Source organism: Somniosus microcephalus, chromosome 23 (assembly GCF_052327205.1).
Source record: "Somniosus microcephalus isolate GS21.2 chromosome 23, FLI_Smic_1.0, whole genome shotgun sequence".
NCBI classification, from domain to species: domain Eukaryota; kingdom Metazoa; phylum Chordata; class Chondrichthyes; order Squaliformes; family Somniosidae; genus Somniosus; species Somniosus microcephalus.
In genome coordinates this window covers 16,529,627-16,554,746 of record NC_141009.1, presented here as the reverse complement: position 1 = coordinate 16,554,746, position 25,120 = coordinate 16,529,627, and the positions used below count along the sequence as shown (strand labels likewise).

At 47.4% G+C, this 25,120-nt stretch overlaps 1 protein-coding gene across 1 annotated transcript in view; it reads right to left on the bottom strand.

Moving 5' to 3' along the window:
• fpgs (folylpolyglutamate synthase) overlaps positions 1–21,641 on the bottom strand; it is a 65,097-nt gene extending 43,456 nt beyond the window's left edge. The window contains exons 1-7 of the mRNA XM_085965487.1: positions 21,425–21,641; positions 8,572–8,706; positions 7,871–7,924; positions 4,671–4,735; positions 1,644–1,758; positions 436–513; positions 1–37 (exon numbers count right to left, since the gene is read on the bottom strand). Of these exons, the coding sequence (XP_085821613.1) occupies positions 1–37; positions 436–513; positions 1,644–1,758; positions 4,671–4,735; positions 7,871–7,924; positions 8,572–8,706; positions 21,425–21,607 (667 nt within the window). The 5' untranslated portion in view covers positions 21,608–21,641. The remainder of the gene's footprint in view (positions 38–435; positions 514–1,643; positions 1,759–4,670; positions 4,736–7,870; positions 7,925–8,571; positions 8,707–21,424) is intronic.
• Between the last annotated feature and the right edge of the window lie 3,479 nt (positions 21,642–25,120).

The following is a 25,120-nucleotide window of genomic DNA, read 5'->3' as shown; positions in this document are numbered from 1 at the left end:
CTCCACCAATTCCGACCTCTATTATTGCCAGGTCAACCTGAAGGGAATATAAAAGAGTGAAACTCAGATTACTTAATATTTTGTTAATTTACAGAAAACTGTACCCATCAGTATGTTCAAATAATATGTTAACAGTTCTGCTGATTTATGGATACTAACCGCACCGCACCACCACCACCCCCCACGTCTAAACACTGCTTCTTCACAATAAAGCAGGGCCAACCCGCTGCCAGGCCCCAGTCAATGGAGCTCCAATCTGCAGCCATGAGCCTGTGAATCGAGCTGCCCGTCCATCTTGCAGGCCATTGACAGGCAGTGTCTAATGGTCCCGCAGGACTGGGCAACAGGTCACTCAGCCACTGGCGAGGGTGGCATCACTTGAACCCGTGTTCTCCCTCCGGACTAAATGTGATGACGCAGAGCTAACCAGGTTACCTTTTCATGCAGGAAGATGTGGAAGGCGAGGATGGTGAGAAAGCGGAAGTATGCGGGCATGGCCCCGGAGTCAGCAGCCTGGGCACGGCATCGAGACAAAGAGAAAAACAAGGCGTTGGATTAGAGGTGATTCTAGAATCATTTACAACCAACCCATCAGCAAGCACCCCCCCGCCATGCGTTATACTGTTAACGGAGTCACACACTCCTGGGCACAAGAAGCTTCAGCTCAGCACAGCCTCACAACTCTAGTTAAATGCTCAAAGTGGCACAGTCTACACAAACTACAGTCTGCAGCCCAATGGGCAATTCACAGGCCCGAGCGCACATCACACCCGGGACGGGGGCGCACATCCCACACCGGGACGGTGGCACACATCCCACACCGGGACAATACATGAACTGCAGGGAACGTCACCAAGACGACAGTGCATTGCCTTCCACGATTGTGTTTTAGTTCCAGTTGTGGAATTCAATCAAATGTTGTTTCTGAAGGGCCTTGGGACGTTTTACTAATTTAAAGGCGCTATATAAATGCAAGTTGTTGTTGTTGCTGTTTGGCATACCTAACAATTTGTTTTAGGTCATTACACCCACCAGGACAAAGCAGTTCGCTTGATTGGCACCCCATCCACCACCTTAAACATTCACTCCCTCCACCACCGGCATACCCTGGCTGTAGTGTGTACCATCTACAAGATGCACTGCAGCAACTTGCCAAGGCTTCTTCGGCAGCACCTCCCAAACCCGCGACCTCTACCACCTAGCAGGCGCATGGGAACAGCCTCACCTCCAAGTCACACACCACCCGGACTTGGAAATATATCGCCGTTCCTTCATCGTCGCTGGGTCAAAATCCTGGAACGCCCTCCTTAACAGCACTGTGGGAGTACCTTCACCACACGGACTGCAGCGGTTCACCACCTTCTCAAGGGCAATTAGGGATGGGCAATAAATGCTGGCCATGCCAGCGACGCCCACATCCCAAGAATGAATAAAAGAGAAACCCAGAGAGTCTCTCATTGGCTGCAGTGTATAATCATCACGGCACCCTAATACAGGCCAAGAAATATCCTTCAGCAACAGAGACATTTTAAATAAACAGAAATTATCCATTTTTGCAGACAGCCTAGAGTAAAAAAAAGCAAGTGAAAAAATGCACAGACTGAGAACAGTCACAATACCCAGAAGGCACAAACCCAGCTTACCTTAGTTTCATCCAATCGGTTGTACACATGCCAGAAGTACTTTGTAAAGAGGTCTTTGCTGATTGGTTTGCCATTAATCCTGATTCTCTCCCTTACTTGTACCAGGTGTGGGGAGCTGTTTACAAGAGAAGATGGTTAGAACACACCAGCTGTAAACAGGCAGACAGGGGAAGACAGCGTGAGAGCAGACAACAGAGAAAAAGTGCCCATGCGAGCAGGTGGACAGAGGGAGAAAACAGGATAAATGAGGAGTGACAAGGCGGGGAAAAGAAACCAGGCAGCCAAACACGCATCATGGGAAGGGAGAGAGAAAACGAGAGCAGGAGAGAGAGAAAGCAGGAGAGAGAAAGAGAGAGAGGAGAAATGAGAGAAAGAGAATGAGGAGTGAAAGAGAATGAGAGAAAGAAAAAAAGAAAAGGAAAGAATGAAAAAAAAGGAATAAGTGAATGAGTTTTTTTTTTAAACAGAGATAGTAATCAATTACTGCCTTGTGACTCTCTCTCTAAATAGAACAGTATTAAATACCAGAAACTCCTGACACAAATCTTCAACAGTGCAATTCCACCACCCATGACAAAGTGGAAAGAATCCATTTTTCAAACAACTGGAGCCATGAGTAACACAATCGTCCAGCTGTCCAGAAATAAGCTCCCACGACAGGCTTGGCGAACCAGCACAAACCCGTGACTGTTTGGGGATGATTTAGGGGGAGCTTCAGCCTCGTTTCATAATCAGTTCACGAGATGATTAGCTTCTCTAGTATTAGCCTCGAGCATCCCAGACACAGCTCAGGCCAGATGCAGAGTAATGCTGCCTCCACACTGCCCCCAGGAATGTGCCTTAACCCCCCCCACCAACCCCCACTCTTACCGTACCCAACATGATTTTACCCATTTCCCACGCCATGAACCCTGTGGCCTCCAAGTGAGATTATCAAGGCCAAGTTACGACAGCGTTTGTGGTGTGCCCCCCTAGGAACTGGGCTGAGACAGTCTAAACTCAAGACCTTTACAGCCAGCAAACGGAGGAGGCCGTTACCCCTCCGGCCTAAGGAGACTTTCAGTCTAGGCTGGATCTGAACCCAAATCCCAGAAGTGAAAGTGCTCTGTCCCTGTGACAGATTAACATTTCTAACAAGAAATCTGTGTACTTCAACTTCTTTGCCACAGGAGTCTAGCAGTCACTCTAAATGCTAGGTACTCCCAGCTCCTTCCCCCAAGCCCAGGAGAATACACACTACGGTCTGATACGCGAAAGGTCCTTTCAAGGACATTACCCCTATGCAACGTTTCTCAATGTCCATCTGCCTGGGTGTCAGTCGATTCAATCTGGTCAGATTGACACATCGGGCAGGTACAGGCAGACCGGCTGAGTGATGTGTTCACTGAACCCTACTGTAAGTGGCAGCTGTACCCGAGTGGGAAAACATAATTCTGAATCTGTGAGTAGCTGACCACCTAACGTAGTTACGAGACACACATTTTTAACGGGTTTTGTTACGATATATCGTCAAAGGGTTTTCTGATTGGTGTTTAAGACCATAAAAGCAGGAGTAGGCCTTTCAGCCCTTCGAGCCTGTTCCGCTATTCAATTAGACCATGGCTGATCCATACCTCAACTCCATTTACCCATCTTTGTTCCATATCCCTGGACACCCTTATTCAACAAAATATTATCTCTCTGTCTGGAAAATTTCAATTGACCCAGCATCTATATCTGGATCACCTTCTGCCAGTCAGCCTCCAGTCTGTAGCCAACAACAAGCTGACTGTGGTAGCACAAAAAGAAACACAAGCTTATCGGGAGCATATGTTGAGTTGGTTTGACGTTGAGCATGAGAGCACAAGAAGCATTTTTTGTTGTCTTCAATATTCCAGTGAGGAATAATAACATTTTTAATTTCTTATGTTAAAGGTGCTATATAAATGCAAGTTTTTGTTATTATAAGTTTATTGTGCAATTACACCTTTACCGTTCAATAAATCTGATATTAATTTGTAGTCTTAAGCCACGATCTGTTTATTCTTCCACTTTGTGCAGAAATGACATGGCATCACGAGATACATCCAACAGCGGGCGTACAGCGACAAAGGGTCTGTGTTCAACCCCAGGTCATAGGGAGCAAGTGCTTATCTGCGGCTGGAGCGGGGTTTAGGTCTGTGATGCTGAATACAGGAAACGCTTTTTTATCCGGCACCGACAGGACCGGCGTGGTGCCGGTTGATCAAAAAGTCCGGATTACAGAGAGGTATACTTACCAAGGTACGAAAGCCCCGTACACGGCCACAGGTGCAGGAGCCCCGGTTACACGGCCACAGATCCAGGAGACCCTGTTGCACAGCCACAGGTGCAGGAACCCCGGTTACACGGCCACAGATCCAGGAACCCCGGTTACACGGCCACAGATCCAGGAACCCCGGTTACACGGCCACAGATCCAGGAACCCCGGTTGCACGGCCACAGATCCAGGAACCCCGGTTACACGGCCACAGATCCAGGAACCCCGGTTACACGGCCACATATCCAGGAACCCCGGTTACACGGCCACAGATCCAGGAACCCCGGTTACACGGCCACAGATCCAGGAACCCCGGTTACACGGCCACAGATCCAGGAACCCCGGTTACACGGCCACAGATCCAGGAACCCCGGTTACACGGCCACAGATCCAGGAACCCCAGTTACACGGCCACAGATCCAGGAACCCCGGTTACACGGCCACAGATCCAGGAACCCCGGTTACACGGCCACAGATCCAGGAACCCCAGTTACACGGCCACAGGTGCAGGAACCCCGGTTACACGGCCACTAATATATAGTAAAACTTACCTGAACCTACTCCTGAATTTTGCCGGTTAAAAGAGATTTCCGGATATTTAGGTGCCGGTTAAAAGAGTTTCCTGTACAATGAAATGATCGCGTGTAAAAGCCCACAAAAATAGAACACTAACCCTCCCCGTCACCCAGACGTTATTAAGTGTTTAAACACACGGAGACACGCGAGTTTAGAACGACGCTCATCCTTACCTGTAGAACCCCGTCTTTAATCCATAACCGCGTAATATCTTTTCACAAAACGCACATGTTGAGCCCTAAAATAAACAAACGAAAACTCCGGTCACCAACACGGACATCAACAACAGAACAAAAGAAACAACAACAAAAATCACTGGAACATACGTAGACTTCTGGAGAAGTGCTGGTCTGTAAGAGAAGACCACGTTTAACCCTAAGCACAAACCCCTACAGCGGGAGAGAACCCCGATTTCTGTCATCGTAGTCCTTATTCAAGATTTGAACAGCACTTAAAAACCAGATGCCACCTTATTAAGGAAGCACTGTACCTTACCGGGGATAGATGTAAATTAAGATCTCCTTGCAGTTTGTGGGACCTTGCTGTGTGCAAATTGGCTGCTCCGTTTGCCTACAAAACAACGGTGACTGCACTTCAAAAGTAATTTGTTGTCTGTGAAGTGCTTTGGGACATCCCGAGGCCATGAAAGATGTGGTATAAATGCAAGTTCCTTCTTTAAATAATAATAATTAACAGAAAGATAGCAATGATTGTAGAGAGGCTCCCGACACCAAGAGCTTCACACTGCTGACCAATACTGATAAGAGGCGAAAGAATTCATCAAATGATCCTGCCCGCTACCTCTTGTCCTCACACACACTGTCCCAACATTTCCTTTGTCACAGGGGGGGAGTGGGCTGTCCATTACAGCAGTAAAAGAGAGATTTGCATTCATTCCTTTTTTCGATCCGCCCTGCCCCACCTCCCCTCAGGTCTGCCACATCACCCACTATTCCTCAGATGAGACACTGGGAAGCAAACTGTCAAAGCTTTTGCCAATCCCACTCTTCGCCGAGCCACCAGGAGCGAGTGGCCGAGAGCGATTCCCCCGCCCACCGTCCAAGAAGTCCCGAGGCTCTGCACTGCTCCACCTTCAACAGGGTACGGTAGCTTAAGTGGTAGTGTTACTGGACTAGTCTAATGATCCGGAGACATGAGTTAATATCCCACCACGGCAGCTGGGGAATTTAAATTCAGTTAATTAATCTGGAATAAAGGCTAGTATCGGTAATGGTGAAACCCATCTGGTTCACTTCCTTTAGGGAAGGAAATCTGCCGTCCTTACCCGGTCTGGCCTATATGTGACTCCAGACCCACAGCAATGTGGTTGACTCTTAACTGCCTTCTGAAAATGCCTAATTGTATTAAACCGCTACAAGAAACAACTGCAGCGGCTCACCACCATCTTCTCAAGGGCAATTAGGGATGGGCAATAAATACTGGCCTTACCAGTGACGCCCACATCCCATGAATGAATTTTTAAAAATCAGGAAGCTTACATGGGAGAGAAACCGAGGGGACATCCCTCAGCCTGGAGCCCCAGCACATTAGTCCGCTGCTCCAGGTCTAAAACCCTCAGAATTTCAGTGTTTTCCCGGCTGTGTCCGTGTAAAAGAGAACAGACCACGAATCACAGAATGGTTACAGCACAGAAGACGGCCATTCAGCCCGTTGGGCCCATGCCGGCTCTCAGCTAATCCCACTCCCCTGCCCTTTCCCCGTAACCCTTCCAATTTTTTTCCCTTCAGATACTTATCCAACTCCCTTTTGAAAGATAACATTGAGTCTGCCTCCACCACCCTTTCAGGCAGCGCATTCCAGATCCTAACCACTCGCTGAGTAAAAAAGATTTTCCTCATGTCGCCTTTGGTTCTTTAGCCAATCATCTTAAACCTGTGTCCTCTGGTTCTTGACCCTTCTGCCAATGGGAACAGTTTCTGTCTATCTACACTGTCCAGACCCCTCATGATTTTGAGCACCTGTATCAAATCTCCTCTCAATCTTCTCTGCTCCAAGGAGAACAACCCCAGCTTCTCCAGTCTATCAACATAACTGAAGTCCCTCATTCCTGGAATCATTCTTGTAAATCTTTTCTGCACCCTCTCTAAGGCCTTCACATCCTTCCTAAAGTGTGGTGCCCAGAATTGGACACAGTACTCCAGTTGGGGCCGAACCAGTGTTTTATACAGGTTCATCATAATTTCCACACTTTTGTACTCTATACCTCTATTTCTGAAGCCCAATATCCCGTAAGCCTTTTTAACTGCTTTCTCACCTGCCCTGCCACCTTCAACGATTTGTGCACACATACTCCCCAGGTCCCTCTGTTCGTGAACCCCCTTTAGGATTGTACCATTTAGTTTATAAGTCCTTTCCTCGTTCTTTCTACCAAAATGTAACACTTCACAGCGTTAAATTTCATCTGCCACATGTCCACCCATTCCACCAGCCTGTCTACGTCTTCCTGAAGTCTATCACTCTCCTCCTCACTGTTCACTATACTTACAAGTTTTGTCTGATCTGCAAATTTTGAAATTGTGCCCTGTACACCCACATCCAAGTCATTAATATATATCAAGAAAAGCAGTGGTCCTAGAACCGACCCCTGGGGAACACCACTGTATAGCTTCCTCCAGTCCGAAAAACAACCGTTCACCACTACTCTCTGTTTCCTGTCACTTAGCCAATTCCGTATCCATGCTGCCACTGTCCCTTTTATTCCATGAGCTTCAACTTTGCTGGCAAGCTTATTATGTGGCACTTTGTCGAACGCCTTTTGGAAATCCATGTACACTACGTCACCCACATTTCCCTCATCAACCCTCTCTGTTACCTCATCAAAAAACTCGATCAAGTTGGTTAAACACGATTTGCCTTTAACAAATCCGTGCTGGCTTAATTAATCCACACCCATCCAAGTGACTGTTAATTTTGTCCCTGATTACTGTTTCTAAAAGCTTCCCCACTACCGAGGTTAAACTGACTGGCCTGTAGTTGCTGGGTTTATCGTTACACCCTTTTTTGAACAATGGTGTAACATTTGCAATTCTGTAGTCCTCTGGCACCGCCCCCGTATCTATGGAGGATTGGAAGATTGTGGCCAATACCTCCGCAATTTCCGCCCTCAATTTCCTCAGCATCCTAGGATGCATCCCATCCACTCCTGGTGATTTATCTTCTTTAAGTACAGCCAGCCTTTCTAATACCTCTTCTTTATCAATTTTTATCCTATCAAGTGTCTCCACTACATCCTCCTTCACTATGTCTATGGCAGCATCCTCTTCCTTAATGAAGACAGATCGCACGGTACACAGAAATATTTCTGGCTGCCTCGATCCTTCTTAAATCCATTTACTTTCAGTTAGGGACTGACCTTGCCCTTTGTCCCGGTCACGTGGATGATAGCGAGCTGGTCCAGCTCCTCGATCTACCAGCGGACAAAAGAAAAGACACAGGGTTATTGGAACAATGCAGCTTCTAACAAGAGAGCACCAATCACGTCAATCGCGGAACCGCTCTGATGAGGATCTGTTAGATTGGGGCGCGTGCCATCTTTCATTTCCCCACCCGCCCTGAAGGTGCTGACTCCAGTAAGGTTCAGTCGCACAGATCCCATTGCCCTGGGGTACCTAAATGGCCATTCTTCATGTGACAGTCTGGAGAATGAATAGGTTATTCTGCCAACCAATGCCCACACCTACATGCTTACCAGCGGGTATAACTGAACTATGCTCAGAAGCAGAAAACCCTAGTTGATTTTCCCCTCTCTTGCCGCCCAGATACACTGAGGTCGACTGTAGTGCCCCCGTCATCCCAGCCCACTCACCACAGACCCAGATAGTTTCCACCCTCTGCCTTCCTTCTCCCATCACATCTCTTGCTCCCAGGTCACTGCCTTCAAGGAGCACGCAAGAATGGCAGAGGTGGATCCACCTGGCAAATTGCCCTGCCCCACCCACAGCGCGATGGGTTGACTGGATGCCTGGATTGGAAAGCAACCATTTGGGTGGGTGGTTGGCGAGGTGTCTGGACCTGAATCTCCCCACTCAATAAACAAAAGCGCAAAGCCGTTACCGTCAGGCCAGCTCGATACACGAAGGATTTCATTGCTTCCAGAGTGCCCTGCGTCCGGCCGCGCTCCTGCTCCCGCCGGATCTGCTCCAGGGTGCTGGCATTAGTCTGCAGGGTGTTGAGAGCCTGTACTGCATCCTGGAATCAAACACAAAAGACATGGGCCAACTAAAAAAAAACAAAAATCAAAATCGGTCTCACCGCTTCTTAATAGTACAGCACAGGAGGCCATTCGGCCTGTCTTCTTCTGTGGCTTGGAAGCTTAAAAAAGGCGACTTCACAAGGCAGCATCACACCAGGCACCAGCAATGCCCTCTGGAAAGGCAAAATGGAGAGGGCACACACTTGGGCCCCTACCCACCCTGTCCTCCCTTCCACTATTACTGAACACAAAAGGGTCACCTGACACGTTTCCACTCAAAAAGGAAATGATCAGCAGCAGTCGCACGGACTGAGGGGTTACACCGACAGCCAGAACTGTCACAGTTCTCCAACTCCACACACCTGGACAACGTAAATCCAAATTCTGGAAGTGTGGAACTTTCACACCATGTCCCAGCCGTACAGTTACAGATTACTGGCGGTTATCAGTCTGACACTGGAGCTGCTGTTGGTCGTATTACTGGGAGCAACCTGAAGCCATCAACAAAGAGCCTCATCGAGTTCAAAGTGTAATTAAAACGGACACTGTTGCAAATACACAGCAAGTCTGGGGGGGGGGGGGGGGGGGTGAGCGAGGGCGGGCACCTGTTAAAAGCAAGAGATGAGTTAACACTTCGGGTGCAAGGCTTTCACAGAACTGAAAAGTGAAAGATAATCAGTGTTAAAGTGGCTTACGTGCGATTTGCCCTAATATGTCCAGTGACAACACAAGAGCACAAATTACACATTGCAGACACCAGGGAGGGGCTCCATAGCTGCAATGTAATACCAAAGGGAAGATAAGTGCTCATGAAAATATAATCCGAACCCCACGATTAGATTTCAGTCTGTAACACACTCCTGGATATCCATTATATATATATATTATCGGAACCGAGAATGACTTGCTTCCACATTAAAAATGAGTTCTCAGGTGACGGACGAGTCCAATGCGGGACCTACAGTCTCTGTCACAGGTGGGGCAGACGGTGGTTGACGTGCGCTCCTTCCGCTGTTTGCGCTTGCTCCCGGCGAAGAGACTCGAGGTGTTCGGTGCCTTCCCGGATGCTTCTTCTCCACTTTGTGCGGTCTTGGGCCAGGGATTCCCAGGTGTCAGTGGGGATGTTGCACTTTTTCAAGGAGGCTTTGAGGGTGTCCTTGAAGCGTTTCCTCTGCCCACCTGGGGCTCTCTTGCCGTGCTGGAGCTCCAAGTAGAGCGCTTGTTTTGGGAGTCTCGTATCAGGCATGCAGACGATGTGACCCGTCCATCAGAGCTGATCGAGCGTGGTCAAAGCTTCAATGTTGGGGATGTTGGCCTGAGCGAGAACACTGACATTGGTGTGCCTATCCTGCCAATGAATTTGTAGGATCTTGCAGAGGCAGCGTTGGTGGTACCTCTCCAGTGCTTTGAGCTGCCTGCTGTACACGGTCCATGTCTCTGAGGCATACAGGAGGGCGGATATCACTGCTGCTCTGTAGACCATGAGCTTGGTGCTGGGTTTGAGGTCCTGGTCTTCAAACACTCTCTTCCTCAGGCGACCGAAGGCTGCACTAGCACACTGAAGGCGGTGTTGGACTTAGTCATCGACGTCTGCCCTTGTTGACAGTAGGCTCCAGAGGTATGGAAAGTGGTCCATGTTGTCCAAGGCCTTGTCGTGGATTTTGATAATCGGGGGGGGGGGGGGGGGGGCAGTACTGTGTGGCGGGGGCAGGTTGGTAGAGGACCTTTGTCTTACGGTTGTTTAGTGTAAGGCCCATGCTCTTGTACGCTTCGGTGAAGGTGTTGACGATGGTTTGGAGTTCGACCTCCGAGTGAGCGCAGATGCAAGCGTCGTCTGCATACTGTAATTCGACGACAGAGGATGGGACGACCTTGGATCTGGACTGGAGGCGACGGAGGTTGAACAGTTTCCCGTTTGTTCTGAAAATTAGCTCCACTCCAGCGGGGAGCTTACTGAGGGTAAGATGGAGCATTGCAGCAAGGAAGATCGAGAAGAGCGTTGATGCGATGACACAGCCTTGCTTGACCCCGGTTCGTACGTGAATTGGGTCTGTGGTGGAACAATTGGTCAGGATCCCGGCTTGCATGTTGTCGTGAAGCAGGCGGAGGATGGTGACAAACTTTTGAGGGCAGTCAAATTTGAGGGGGACACTCCATAATCCCTCACGGTTAACAGTGTCAAAGGTCTTTGTGAGATCAAAGGCGGCCATGTACAGCGGTTGGTGCTGTTCCCTGCATTTCTCTTGTAATTGGCGTGTGGTGAAGATCATGTCCATTGTGCCCCTTAGTGGGCGGAATCCACATTGCGACTCTGGGAGGAGCTCTTCAGGCACTGGGAGAAGGCGACTGAGGAAAATTCTTGCGATCACTTTCCCTGTGGTAGACAGCAGGGAAACTCCTCTGTAATTACCGCAATCGGACTTGTCACCTTTCTTGAAGATGGTTACAATTACGGCATCTCGGAGATCCCCTGGCATGCTCTCCTCCTTCCAGATAAGAGAAATTAGTTCATGAATTCGCGCCAATAGTGCTTCTCCACTATGCTTTAGTGCCTCAGCAGGGATTCCATCTGCTCCTGAAGCCTTGTTGTTCTTCAGTTGTCAGATGGCCTTTTCAACCTCATGCCGGGCTGGGGTTGTGCTGGGATGGTGGCGGGTAGCATGCTGCGGGATGGAGTTGAGGACAGAGTCTCAGTTAAGGAGATCTTCGAAGTGCTCCTTCCAGCAGGCACTGACTGCCTCCCTGTCCTTGATGAGTACCTCTCCGTTCTTGGCCCGCAGTGGAGTAGGACCTTGGGTGCTTGGGCCATAGATGGTCTTGACTGCGCTAAAGAATCCACGCACGTCGTAGTTGTCGGCTAGCTGCTACATCTCCTGCGCTTTCTCCACCCACCATCTGTTCTTTAGGTCGCGAGTTTGTTGTTGGACCTCGGCCTTCAGGCGACTGTAGAGCTGCTTTCTTGCTCTCGAGTTGTGTTGCTGTTTCCAGATCAGGAATGCCTTGCACTTGCGGCTTATTAGCTCCTGCATCTCCTGGTCATTCTTGTCGAACCAGTCTTGGTGTTTCCTGGTCGAGTGACCGAGCGTCTCTTCACAGGTGCTGATTATGGAGGCCTTGAGTGCAGACCAGGCGCTGTGGGCACTCTGTGACTCTGCATCACTGGGAGTCGTCAGGTTGTTTGTGAGGCGCAGGCTGAATAGGGCCTTCTTAGCGAGGTCTTTGAGTGCTCCAGAAACAATGCCGCAGGAAAATCAACGCAACGTATATAATATAATATATACACACACAATCATATAATATATATATATTTTAACAGTACAGCAGGGGGTTAACTACTGAGGCATCGAGGGAGCTGTAATGCCTGCTGATACACTATCACATACAGCGCAGTATCTTGGGCAACCACAAGGGAGATTTGGGGGGTGGGGGGGGCGGTGAGGTGTTTTGAGGGGCTTGTTAAAAGAGTATGGAAGGGAGTCAGCTAACAATATGTGCTGGCACTGACAGAGCCTGGAAGAAGGTCCACCTGCCTGACCCCCTCATCCAGGGAATGCGGAGAGAAACCAGAACCTGGAGGTTAAGAAAGTATACATTTTAACTTGTATCATTTTGTTCACACAAGGCGTTTTATGCTCCCTTTATAGCTTTGATGCCAACACATACAGACCAGGTTTGACTGTTGGTCCGTGCTAAATGAACTGATCTTAGCCTGGGATGGGGGATCACAACTGATTGCGGGCGGGGGGGGGTGGAATTAGGAGACAACTATCCCACTCCTGACTGCCATCCGATGATCCTTGTTGTAAAGTGTGGACGTCAGGGTTCACACACGAGCGAGGGGACCACAGGGCAGCCAGCAACTATGTAACAAAGTCCGTCAGCATCGTCTGTAACAATAAACAAGTGTTTCCAAATTCAGATACACCTAAATGGAACTCGTGTTTATTACCTCATGCCACTTGGTGCACAGCCAACGCATTTTACTTATGCAGGCTTTTGAGCGATCCTCATATTCTACTCAGTCTATCATTAACTTTGGGATGTGCATCTGGATTAACCTGTTTGGAAACCTTGGATGGTGTCTTGCTGGATTCGTATACGCTCCGCTGCTCTTACACAGTAAACTCCAGTGAGTGCAGACACCCGAGTATTACATAGAGTTTACAGCACAGGAACGGGCCATTCGGCCCAACTGGTCCGTGCCGGTGTTTATGCTCCACACGAGCCTCCTCCCACCCTCCTTCATCTCACCCCATCAACATATCCTTCGGTTCCCTTCTCCCTCGTGTTTATCCAGCTTCCCCTTAAAAGCATCTATGCTCGTCGCCTCAACTACTCGCTGTGGTAGCGAGTTCCACACACCAACCACTCACTGGGCGAAGACGTTTCTCCTGAATTCCCCATTAGATTTATTAGTGACTATCTTATATTTATGGCCCCTTGTTCTGGTCTCCTCCGCAAGTGTGAAACTGTGGTCGTAATTTGCAGTCAGCAGCGAAGCAAAGGCGCTTGCCGCGAAGAAAGCTGTCCACAGATATCTCGCAACCTCTGTGGCGAGGCGTTTGCCTTTTTTGACATAGAAACATAGAAGATAGGAGCAGGAGTAGGCCAATCGGCCCCTCGAGCCTGCTCCGCCATTCAATGAGATCATGGCTGATCATCCAAATTCAGTAACCTGTCCCTGCCTTCTCCCCATATCGCTTGATCCCTTTAGCCTTAAGAAATATATCTAACTCCTTCTTGAATATATTTAATGAATTGGCCTCAACTGCCTTCTGTGGTAGAGAATTCCACAGGTTCACCGCTCTCTGGGTGAAGAAATTCCTCCTCATCTCTGTCCCAAATGGCTTACCCCTTATCCTTAGACTGTGACCCCTGGTTCTGGACTCCCCGACCATCGGGAACATCCTTCCGGCATCTAGTCTGTCCAGTCCTGTTAGAATTTTGTAAGTTTCAATGAGATCCCCTCTCATTCGTCTAAACTCCAGTGAGTATAAGCCCAATCGACCCAATCTCTCCTCATACGTCATTCCTGCCATCCCAGGTATCAGTCTGGTGAATCTTCACTGCACTCCCTCCATGGCAAGAACATCCTTCCTCAGATAAGGCGACCAAAACTGCACACAATACTCAAGGTGTGGTCTCACCAAGGCCCTGTACAACTGCAGCAAGACATCCTTGTTCCTGTACTCGAATCCTCTCGCTACGAAGGCCAACATGCCATTTGCCTTCTTAACCTGCATGCTTACCTTCAGCGACTGGTGCACAAGGACACCCAGGTCTCGTTGCACTTCCCCTTCTCCCAATCTATTGCCGTTCAGATAATAATCTGCCTTCCTGTTTTTGACACCAAAGTGGATAACCTCACATTTATCCACATTATACTGCATCTGCCATGCATCTGCCCAATCACCCAACCTGTCCAATTGACATTCAATTGATTTCAGTGTTCTGTAGTGGGAATTCCTAGTGCGCTCTGCTGTGATGTCAACAAGCTGTCTAAGCAGCCAATCACATTGCAGAATTCTCACAGACAGGAAACGAGAACCTGCTTTTATCCAGACTTTAAAAAAAATTATTTTGCAGTCTAACATTTTACCATAATGGAGAAATTTGACACTCCACAAATATAAAAGTTACCATTTTTCAGGGCCAGAACATTTATTTAGCAGTCTTTACTCTATTAAAACCTCAATTACACCAATTCCAACAAGGCTTAATATTTAATGGGATATTTAACAGCGATATTAGCATGGAAAAGCCCATGTTTTCGTCAGTTTTATTGATTTCACTGATTGTTGGCTATGGAGGGACGGGGGTGGGGGCGGTCCACAGCACAGCCTGTGTCGGAAAAGTGAATGACTGGCCGCAACTTCAGGAATTCTGGGTTTAGATGCGCATGCGCTAAATCCTGACGCCGTGATCAGTTTCAGAGGGGTAATAACAGTGAATGCTGACAGTTCGCCATCATTACCCACTGCAAAATCCAGGCCATCTTCTCTACTTCTACCCTTTCATAATCTTAAACACCTCTATCAGGTCACTCGTCAGTCCTCTCTTTTCCAGAGAAAGGAGGCCTAGCCTGATCAATCTTTCCTGATAGTTACAACCTCTCAGTTCTGGTATTATTCTAGTAAATCTTTTTTTGCACCTTCTCCAGTGGCTCTATATCCTTTTTGTAATATGGAGACCAGAACTGTTCACAGTACTCCAAGCGTGGTCTAACCAAGGTTCTGTACAAGTTTAACATAACTTCTCTGCTTTTCAATTCTATCCCTCTAGAAATAAACCCCAGTGCTTTGTTTGCTTCATGGGATTCACACCCCGCCCCTGTAAGATTCGCAAAATTTAGCAGAACCCCAAAACGGAATGATGGCCCTGTTAAAAAAAACAATTTTGGACCCTTGCAAAAGAAACCTGGAAGATAAAATGCATGGTTGGGCCTAGCAGGAGGATTCAAAGATTAAACACAGACTTGGCATTTGAATGTGGGATCGACCTCTGCAAAGGAACAGTTTTGGATATTCGAGGTAGCCAAACTGTCTGGGAGAAACAGTAAACCAAACTTGGGTCCTATCCAGGAATTTACATTCAAACAATAAATCAATGAAAAACCAGCCTCACCTAAGATCCAAGACCCATTAAAAATATGCATAAAACAAATCATCCAGCCAACCTGCACAGAATTTCAAGGCCTTAAAGGAAATCTAAGATTAGAAGGCAATCAAACAACAGTTTAACCACTCCGAGAGACATCCAAAACCACTTCACACACTTAAACCAATTTCGAAGCAATCCCGAAACCAGTTACAGGAAACTTTCTGGTATCCGACACTGACGGGACCGAGCTGTTGCCGTTCCATCAAAATTGCTGTAGAAACCAGCGCTAATGTTAAAACATACGGCGCTTCTGAGCTCCGTGTGAAGCAACAAACCCTGTTGCTTAGCAACAGCTTCAAAACAGTCGGCGTATCTTGCAAGCATCTCTGTAGCTAAGCAACAGCTTCAGCTAGACCTTGCAGAGCCACGACTGGAGAAAAAAAGCAACGAGAAGTAAAATAACTTATCTGAACCGACTCCTGAATTTTGCCGGCGGATAGAGCTTTCCGGACATTTAACCTCTGGTTAAACAAAAGTTTCCTGTAAATAAATGGGACCAATCGATGCAAATAAGCCCACCAAAAATTAACAATCAACCGAGACTGATTTGGCAGGCAGATAAGCAGGCCTCAATTAGTATAAACTAAAGACCTGTCTCCACAAGAAATGAGTTCAATGAGTTCAGCAGGAGTTCAACAGAAACAGTTCAACCAGTTCGAGAAGAAAGGAGAGACCCATCATTCAAGTTTAAAATACCATCGAAATTCGGCGGTTTCAGAAGCAAGCATCTGGAAGCAGTTCACTCGAAGAAGAAGTAACACATCATCAGATACCTCGCGGCACCAAGGGCCCCACGAAACCAACAACCAAATATTACCAGAAGCCAACCAGGTAATACTGGGCCACCGCGACCAACAAGAAACCAACTCGGAAGAAACCGAAGATCTGCAAGTTTTTCCCACTCTACAAACTATTCCTGCGTTTGGTGAGCATTATCCCTGGTCCTTTAGAGTCCAACTTAGCTACAGGAAACTTTGGTTTATCTGGAGGTTAACTGTCCGGAATGCTCGATCCACCGGCAAAAATCAGGAGCCGTTTCGTTAGGTTTTTTTTCACCAGTCAGGCTCTGCAAGGTCTAGCTGAAGCTGTTGCTAAGCTACATAGATGCTTGCAAGGTACGGCCTACTGTTTAGAAGCTGTTGCTAAGCAACAGGGTTTGTTGCTAGATATGGAGCCCATGTTTAACATTAGCGCTGGTTTGTCCGGCAGTTTTGATGGGACGGCAACAGCTCGGTCCCGTCGGTGCCGGATATCACAAAGTTTCCTGTAGTAAGGTGGGATTGGGAGGGGTGAGGTATTTGTCTACTGTAATTTTTCCCTCATGTATGTCGAAGTGTTTCCCCATTTTATTAGAGTGTTAAGATTATTGTATTGTATTTTTCCTTCTCAAATAAAAACCAAAGTTCTTTATCAAATTCAGTTGTCTGCTGCAATTTCATTACAACCCCCAAATAAGTCCAGGTCTAGAACCACTCATAAGTCAGAGGCGAAGCTGACCCACACATCACCCCTTACACCCCCCACCGATTTTTCTATACTCCAGCCAATAGTCAATGCTGCTCTTGGCAAGTCACCTGGAGACCTCCAACAGCTGCTTGGTAACCATTCCCCTTCACCCAACCAACATAACCAAGCTCAAGGACTCCGAGAAGTGGGAATTTAATCTACATCCTCCCCCGCCGACTGTCTTTCTTTAAGAACTCAATAAATTGAAAGCAAGATGCCCCTCCCAATCAAGCAGTGGCTTACTAGGTAACTGCACTACCCAGAGTAAGAAGGTGCTATAGAGACCAGCAAGGCCCCAGGGTCAACGCACTGCCAGCAAGGAGTTTGCTGGTCTCAGTTAGGGTGCTACAATTTGCCTCAATATCCCCAGGCTAGGAAGGGAGCTCAAACAGGTCATCCACCGGGCTTCCTGCTCCAGAAAACACCAGCTCAAAAGTCCAAATATATTGGCATTGCAGGATGGTAGAATTGCTGCCTCCAAAAATAAATCACACGGTCTAATCTCACACACGACCGATAACTAAAGTTCTTTTTTTTATTCACGGGATGTGGACGTCACTGGCAAGGCCAGCATTTATTGCCCATTCCTAATTGCCCTCGAGAAGGTGGTGGTGGTGACCCTTCTTCTTGAAACAACCGAGTGGCTTGCTAGGCCATTCCAGAGGGCAGGTAGGAGTCAACCACAAGTACCAGATGGTAACTTTTATATTTGTGGAGTGTCAAATTTCTCCATTATGATAAAAATTATTTTGCAGTCTAACATTTTTAAAAAGTCCGGATAAAAGCAGGTTCGCGTTTCCTGTCCGTGAGAATTCTGCAATGTGATTGGCTGCTTAGACAGCTTGTTGACAGCACAGCAGAGCGCACTAGGAATTCCCACTACAGAACGCTGAAATCAACTGAATGTCAAAAAAGGCAAACTTCTCGCCACAGAGGTCGCGAGATATCTGTGGGCAGCTACTGTCTTCTACGGAACTGTACCTCAGCACCTTCAGAAGAGGAGGTGGAAGGAGTAAAACGCCTATAGATGCTGGGTTGAGAGTGCCTTGAAACATTTAAGTAGGTTTCCATATCAGGCAGAAAGCGGACTTGCAGCCCATCAGTCCAACCCGGATTCAAATCCAAGTTACAGAGGGAAAATGCAAATGCACTGAACCATCCGGTTCCCTGTCTCAGATTTTAATGGGAGCATGGAGGATTATTACTCTCATCATGAATCTAGGGATTGGGGCCCAGGCACAAGATTTTCCAGGGCCTGTGGTCATTTTAAAAATGCAACACGAATCTGGAGGCGGACTCTCCATTCCTTTTTAAAAATATTTGTTCTGAGGATCTGGACAACACAGGCAAGGCTGCATTTTATCGCCTTGTATTCCCCCATCCTTTCGCCCACCGCTGGGGGATATGCCTTCATCCGTCTGGGTCTGGAATTCCCTCCCTCAATCCCTGCGCCTCTCCGCCTCAAAAATTGACCCTCTTTGATCAAGCGTTTCATTACCCCTCCTAATCGTTCCTTCTTTGTCAGCTGTGGCTCAGCTGGTAGCACACTCGCCTCGGAGTCAGAAGGTTGTGGGTTCAAGTCCAGGGACTTGAGCACATAAAGCTGGGCTGACACTCCAGTGCAGTGCTGGAGGTGCCGTCTTTCGGGTGAGACGTTAAATGTCTGCTCTCTCAGGTGGACGTAAAAGATCCCACGGCATTATTTCAAAGAAGAGTAGGGGAGTTATCCCTGGTGTCCTGGCCAATATTTATCCTTCAACCAACATAACAAACAGATTATCTAGTCATTATCGCATTGCTGTTTGTGGGAGCTTGCTGTGCGCAGATTGGTTGCCGCGTTTCCCACATTACAACAGTGACTACACTTCAAAAGTACTTCATTGGCTGTAAAGCGCTTTGAAACGTCCGGTGGTTGTGAAAGGTGCTATATAAATACAAGTCTTTCTTTCCTTCTTTGGCTTGGCATCTATTTTCCCTTGCACCTTGGGACATCAGAGGTGCTCTACAGATGCAAATGATTGCTTTTGTTATAAGAAGTGTGTACCTATCCTGTTACAGGGAATAGAAATCACAAATGCCATGTGGAACAGTCTAATAAAATACTATTCCCCAGCCACAGAAGGGAAGTCAGGAAATCTCGGCATTGGTTTTCCCCTCCCTATCTCGCATGGAGCAGCTTTCAGGAATCTGGTATGTTTACTATCCACCCCTGGTGCCCTACCAATACCGTAGTTGGGCAACACGGTGCAAAGTTCTACCCCCACCAGGGGAGGAAATGAAGCAAAATAATCAAAGCGACACTGGAGGAGGGGAAAGTCCATCACTGCCTCACCCATGTGTGTGATCAAAACAAAAAAGACTTCCTTTTATATAGCGCCTTTCACGACCTCAGGATGTCCCAAATCGCTTTACAATAACAACTTGTATTTATATAGCGCCTTTAACGTAGTAAAACGTCCCAAAGCGCTACACAGAAGTATTACAAGACACTGAGCCACATAAGGAGAAATTAGAAATAACAACAGAAAATGCTGGAAAAACTCAGCAGGTCAGGCAACATCCGTGGAGAGAAATTTGAGTTGACGTTTCGGGTCGAAACCCTTCTTCAAAACTGGAAAGAAAAGAAAATAGATCGAAGGCAAGGCTGCGATCGAACAAAAGAGACAATAAAGGTATTCGAAGCCAGACCAGATGGTAATAGGCCCGTGGAGACAAAAGGCAGCTGAGATTAGGTGTGAAGTGTACTGGCAGGTAAGAGACAGCTGCCAGGTGAGAGAGAGAAACAAAAGGAAAGGGGGGGGGGGGGGGGAAAGGAGGACCAAAACAAAGGGGTGGAAAAAATTATAAGTAAAAAAGTAATAGGGGCCGAGGTTATTAAAGCAGGTGACCAAAAGCTTGGTCAAAGAGGTAGGTTTTAAGGAGTGTCTTAAAGGAGGAAAGAGAGGTAGAGGGGTTTAGGCAGGGAATTCCAGAGCTTAGGGCCCAGGCAACAGAAGGCACAGACACCAATGGTTGAGCGATTATAATCAGGGATGCTCAAGAAGCCAGAATTAGAGGGCAGATATCTCCGGGGGGGCGGGGCTGGAGGAGATTACAGAGATAGGGAGGGGCAAGGCCATGGAGGGATTTGAAAACAAGGATGAGAATTTTGAAATCGAGGCGTTGCTGAACCGGGAGCCAATGTAGGTCAGCGAGCACAGGGGTGATGGGTGAACGGGACTTGGTATGAGTTAGGACACGGGCAGCCGAGTTTTGGATAACCTCAAGTTTATGTAGGGTAGAGCGTGGGAGGCCAGCCAGGAGTGCGTTGGAATAATCAAGTCTAGAGGAACAAAGGCAACAAAGTACTTTTGAGGTGTCGTCACTGTTGTAATATACAGTGTCCCACAAACAGCAATGTGATAATGACCAGATAATCTGTTTTAGTGAAGTTGGTTGAGGGATAAACATTGGCAGCACACCAGGGATATCTCTGCTGCTCTTCTTCGAGATAGTGCCATGGGATCATTTATGTCCACCTGAGAGCGTAGACGGGGCCTCGGTTTAACGTCTCATCCGAAAGACGGCACCTCCAACAGTGCAGCACTCCCTCAGCACTGCGCTGGAGTGTCAGCCTGGAGTTTTGTGCTCAAGTCTCTGGAGTGGGAGAGAATAACTCAAAGCCATCCACAAATTACAAACTTGACAGCAAATTGATGGAGCAACTGAGCAGGAACCTCTAAGGGAGCCCACTGCCCAGCCTGTAGCACCTGTCACTATCCCAGGAGGGGCCTTGAGGATCACTACAGGAAAAGCTTTCAGTGGCATTTGAACCTGAGGATTTAAAGGGAGAAGCAGCACAGAGAGGGACAGACAACTGAAGTAAAGTTACTCCTTCGACACAAATTAGCCCCGAACGCCAAGTATCTGACCCCCCAAACACAGAGTATCTTCTTTCTGCTTGCTCTGAAGGCCTTAGGGAGGGTGCAGAAAAGATTTACGAGAAAAGTTCCAGGGATGAGGGACTTCAGTTACGTGGATAGACTAGAGCAGCTGGGGTTGTTCGCCTTGGAGCAGAGAAGGGTCGAGAGCCAGGAGGACGCAGATTTAAGGTGCTTGGCAAAAGAACCAAAGGTGACATGAGGAAAAACTTTTTTTTTTTTTTTACGCAGTATTACCTGGGCCCGAAACTCAGGAATTCCCTCCCTAAACCTCTCCTTAAAATCTCCCTCTTTGACCAAGCTTTTGGTCACCTGCCCTCATTTCTCCTTATGTGGCTGGGTGACAAAAAAAAGTTTTGTCTTATAACACTCCTGTTAAAGACGCTAGATAAATGCAAGTTGCTGTGGTTGTCGAGGGGTTAGAATCTGGAAATGCAGAGGGTGGTGGAGGCAGATTCAACCGTGGATTGTCAAAAAGAAGGAATTGGGATAAGTACCTGAAATAGTGGAGGGGAAGAAAAGTGGCAGGGCTAGGAGGGGAGAGTGGGACTAGCTGAAGTGCTCTGGCAGAGACCGTTAGGTGATTCTCCCCTCCACCCACCACTACCCCCCGGCGTCCCCGGCTCACCTGGTAGTCCATCCTGGGGAGGTGCAGAGCCGCTTTGATCGGAGCCGTGCTGTAGCTGAGTCTCCAAGCACCTGGCGGAGGGCGCGGGCTCAGGCTCGGGCCCGCCCCTTGGCCCTGCCGCCCAGTAATTCCGCGCCGCCCGACGGCCAACCTGGTGAGCGCGCGGCACAGCCGAGCCATCATTGAACACAGACACACGTGGCTCCCCCCCACCACGCCGCCGCCGACCTCTCACCTCTGCCCTCCTGGCCCGCCGCGAAATTTGAAGCACTCGCTCCGCCATCTTTGATATTGGCAACAGCAGCAACAACAAGCTTTCCGTCTGGATTCACTCCATTCGTTTTAAATTTACCACTCTTTTCCTCACCGTCATTCTCTCTTGCGAGTGTCGGGCTCCTTTGCTTGCCAGTGTTTTAAAAAAAAAATCCAATCAGTTTTCCCCCCAGATCAGAAGATAATTGAAGATAATAAAGCTAGCCTGAGAACCCCCGGTGCCAGTGCTGAGGGAGTGCTGCACTGTCGGAGGTGCTGTCTTTCGGATGAGACCTTAAACCGAGGCCCCCCCCCGCCCGTCTCTCGGGTGGATGTAAAGGATCCCATGGCCACTATCTCGAATAAGAGCAGCAAAATTATCCCCGGTGTCCTGGCCAATATTTATCCCTCAACCAAGGTAACAAAAACAGATTATCCGGTCATTAGCACATTGCTGTTTGTGGGAGCTTGCTGTGCGCAAATTGGCTGCCGCGTTTCCCACATTACAACAGTGACTGCACTTCAAAATTACTTAATTGGCTGGAAAGCGCTTTGAGACGTCCGGTGGTTGTGAAAGGCGCTATATAAATGCAAGTCTTTTCTTTTAATGGATGGCCATTCTGGTTCATTTAGGCAAACCTACAATTCCCCTATTCCAGCAGGGTTTTTTCCTCCATCGCTCCATCCGGCAATCTATTCCCCGTGTTGATCACTCAGAATTTCCTGCCATCACTCCAAAATTTGTCTTTTACTGGTTTGAACCTACCTCCTCTTTCCCCAAATCATGCAATTTAGTTTAAAGCAACTTTCCATATTTATTTAACTGTAAGGTTTACTATCTTATAAATCTCTATAGGATTACCTCTAAGATGCCTGAAAAGTTTTTTTCCAACGTTTGTTCATCACTCAGACCTCTAATACTGGGGATCAGCCATGTGGCTCTTCTTTGCACTACCTCCAGCGCTCCAATGTCACCCCGTGTCTCCATGACCAGAACTGGACACCTTACTCGAGGTGTAGTCTGACTAGAACACTATACAGTTTGAGCAAGTCTTCCTATCACACTCTGCTGTTTTGGCTATATAGTTGAGCATTCTATTTGCTTCAGATCATAACCTCGGCCCCTATTATATTTTTGTATTTTTTATCCACACTTTTGGTTTGTGACTTTTCCTTTTTTTTCATCTCTCTCCCACATGGCAGCTTTCTTTCACTCTGCCAGATCATTTCACACTTCATCAAGAGCCATTGTCTGTTCCTTTACCTGTCCTATTACTATCTCGTCTCACCTTGAATATCTCTTAATGTCTCTTTTTTCATCCCCTCCCCCATTTCCCAGCCCCCAAACTGCCTTTTGTTTCATTTCCTGCCTGTTCTCTCGGTTCTGTAGAAGGGTTTCGACCCGAAACGTTGACTCTATTTCTCTCTCGACGGATGTTGCCTGGCCTGCTGAGTTTTTCCAGCATTTTCTGTTGTTATTCTATTTGCTTTGTTGCTCGCATTGGGTGGATATGTTAAATGTCAAATCTACTAAGATTCTTGGAACTTTCAACTTAACTATTTCAACACCATTCATGGAGTATGTGTGTCACCCATTTTTCCTTTCTACGTACAGTACTTCACACATCTGCATTAAATTTTAATTTTGTCCAAGGTGGCAGCCTTGGTTCAGTAGTGGTAGCATTCTCACCCGAGTCAGAAGGTTGTGGTTTCAAGTCCAAATCCAGAGACTTGAGAACATAATCTAGTATGACACTCCAATTCAGTGCTTGAGGGAGTGCTGCACTGTCGGAGGTGCCACCTTTCAGATGAGATGTTAAACCAACCAAGGCTCTGTCAGGTGGGCAAGTGTCCTCTCCAATTATTCCCTACTGGGAGGTACTGAAACTCACTTGGTAATTTCTTACTCAACGCGTCTCAGATTAGAAACTATCTGACCTAAGATCATAACTTTTGATGAAAATTGTTTCTAAATATATTTCTACCCTCCCCCACCACCAAGCATCTAAATTTCTTTTCAAAATTTTACAAAATACTTTTCTCCACATCTTTTGTTTTGGAAGGAGCTGCATCACTCTTAATGTACTTCAGCCCATGTGTTTCAATGTTGAAGAGTGATGATTACTCAATAAAGGATGATCATCGTTCTACTATGGGTTATTCCAACAGGCAAGATCATAGAATCATAGAATGGTTACAGCACAGAAGGAGGCCATTCGGCCTGTCGAGCCCTTGCCGGCACTCTGCACGAGCACTTCAGCTAGTCCTTTCCCCCGTAGTCCTGCAATTTTTTTCCATCAGGTACTTATCCTACTCCCTTTTGAAAGCCACGATTGAGTCTGCCTCCACCACCCTTTCAGGCAGTGCATTCCAGATCCTAACCACTCGCTGTATAAAAAAGTTTCTCCTCATGTCACCTTTGGTTCTTTTGCCAATCACCTTCAATCTGTGTCCTCTGGTTCTCAACTCTTCCACCAATGGGAACAGTTTCTATCTACTCTGTCTAGGCCCCTCATGATTTTGAATACCTCTATCAAATCTCCCCTCAACCTCTGCTCTAAAGAGAACGACGCCAGCTTCTCTAATCTATCCACGTAACTGAAGTCCCTCACCCCTGGAATCTTTCTCGTAAATCTTTTCTGCACCCTCTCTAGGGCCTTCACAGCCTTCCTAAAGCGTGGTGCCCAGAATTGGACATAATTCTCCAGTTGAGGCCGAACCAGTGTTTTATAAAGATTCATCATAGCTTCCTTGCTTTTGTACTCTATGCCTCTATTTATGAAGCCCAGGATCCCATATGCTTTTTTAACCGCTTTCTCAACCTGCCCTGCCACCTTCAACGATTTGTGCACATATACCCCCAGGTCTCTCTGTTCGTGCACCCCCTTTAGAATTGTGCCCTTTAGTTTATGTTGCCTCTCCTTGTTCTTCCTATCAAAATGTATCTCTTCACACTTTTCTGCGTTAAATTTCATCTGCCATGTGTCCGCCCATTCCACCAGCCTGTCTATGTCTTCTTGAAGTCTATCACTATCCTCCTCACTGTTCACTATACTTCCAAGTTTTGTGTCATCTGCAAATTTTGAAATTGTCCCCTGTACTGCCAAGTCCAAGTCATTAATATATATCAAGAAAAGCAGTGGTCCTAGAACCGACCCCCTGGGGAACACCACTGTATACATTCCTCCAGTCCGAAAAACAACCATTCACCACTACTCTGTTTCCTGCCACTAAGCCAATTTCGTACCTATGCTGCCACTGTCCCTTTTATTCATGGGCTTCAACTTTGCTGGCAAGCCTATTATGTGGCGCCTTATCAACTGCCTTTTGGAAGTCCATATACACATTGCCCTCCTCAACCCTCTCTTATCTCATCAAAAAATTCAATCAAGTTAGTTAAACACAATTTGCCTTAAACAAATCTGCTGGCTTTCCTTAATTAAT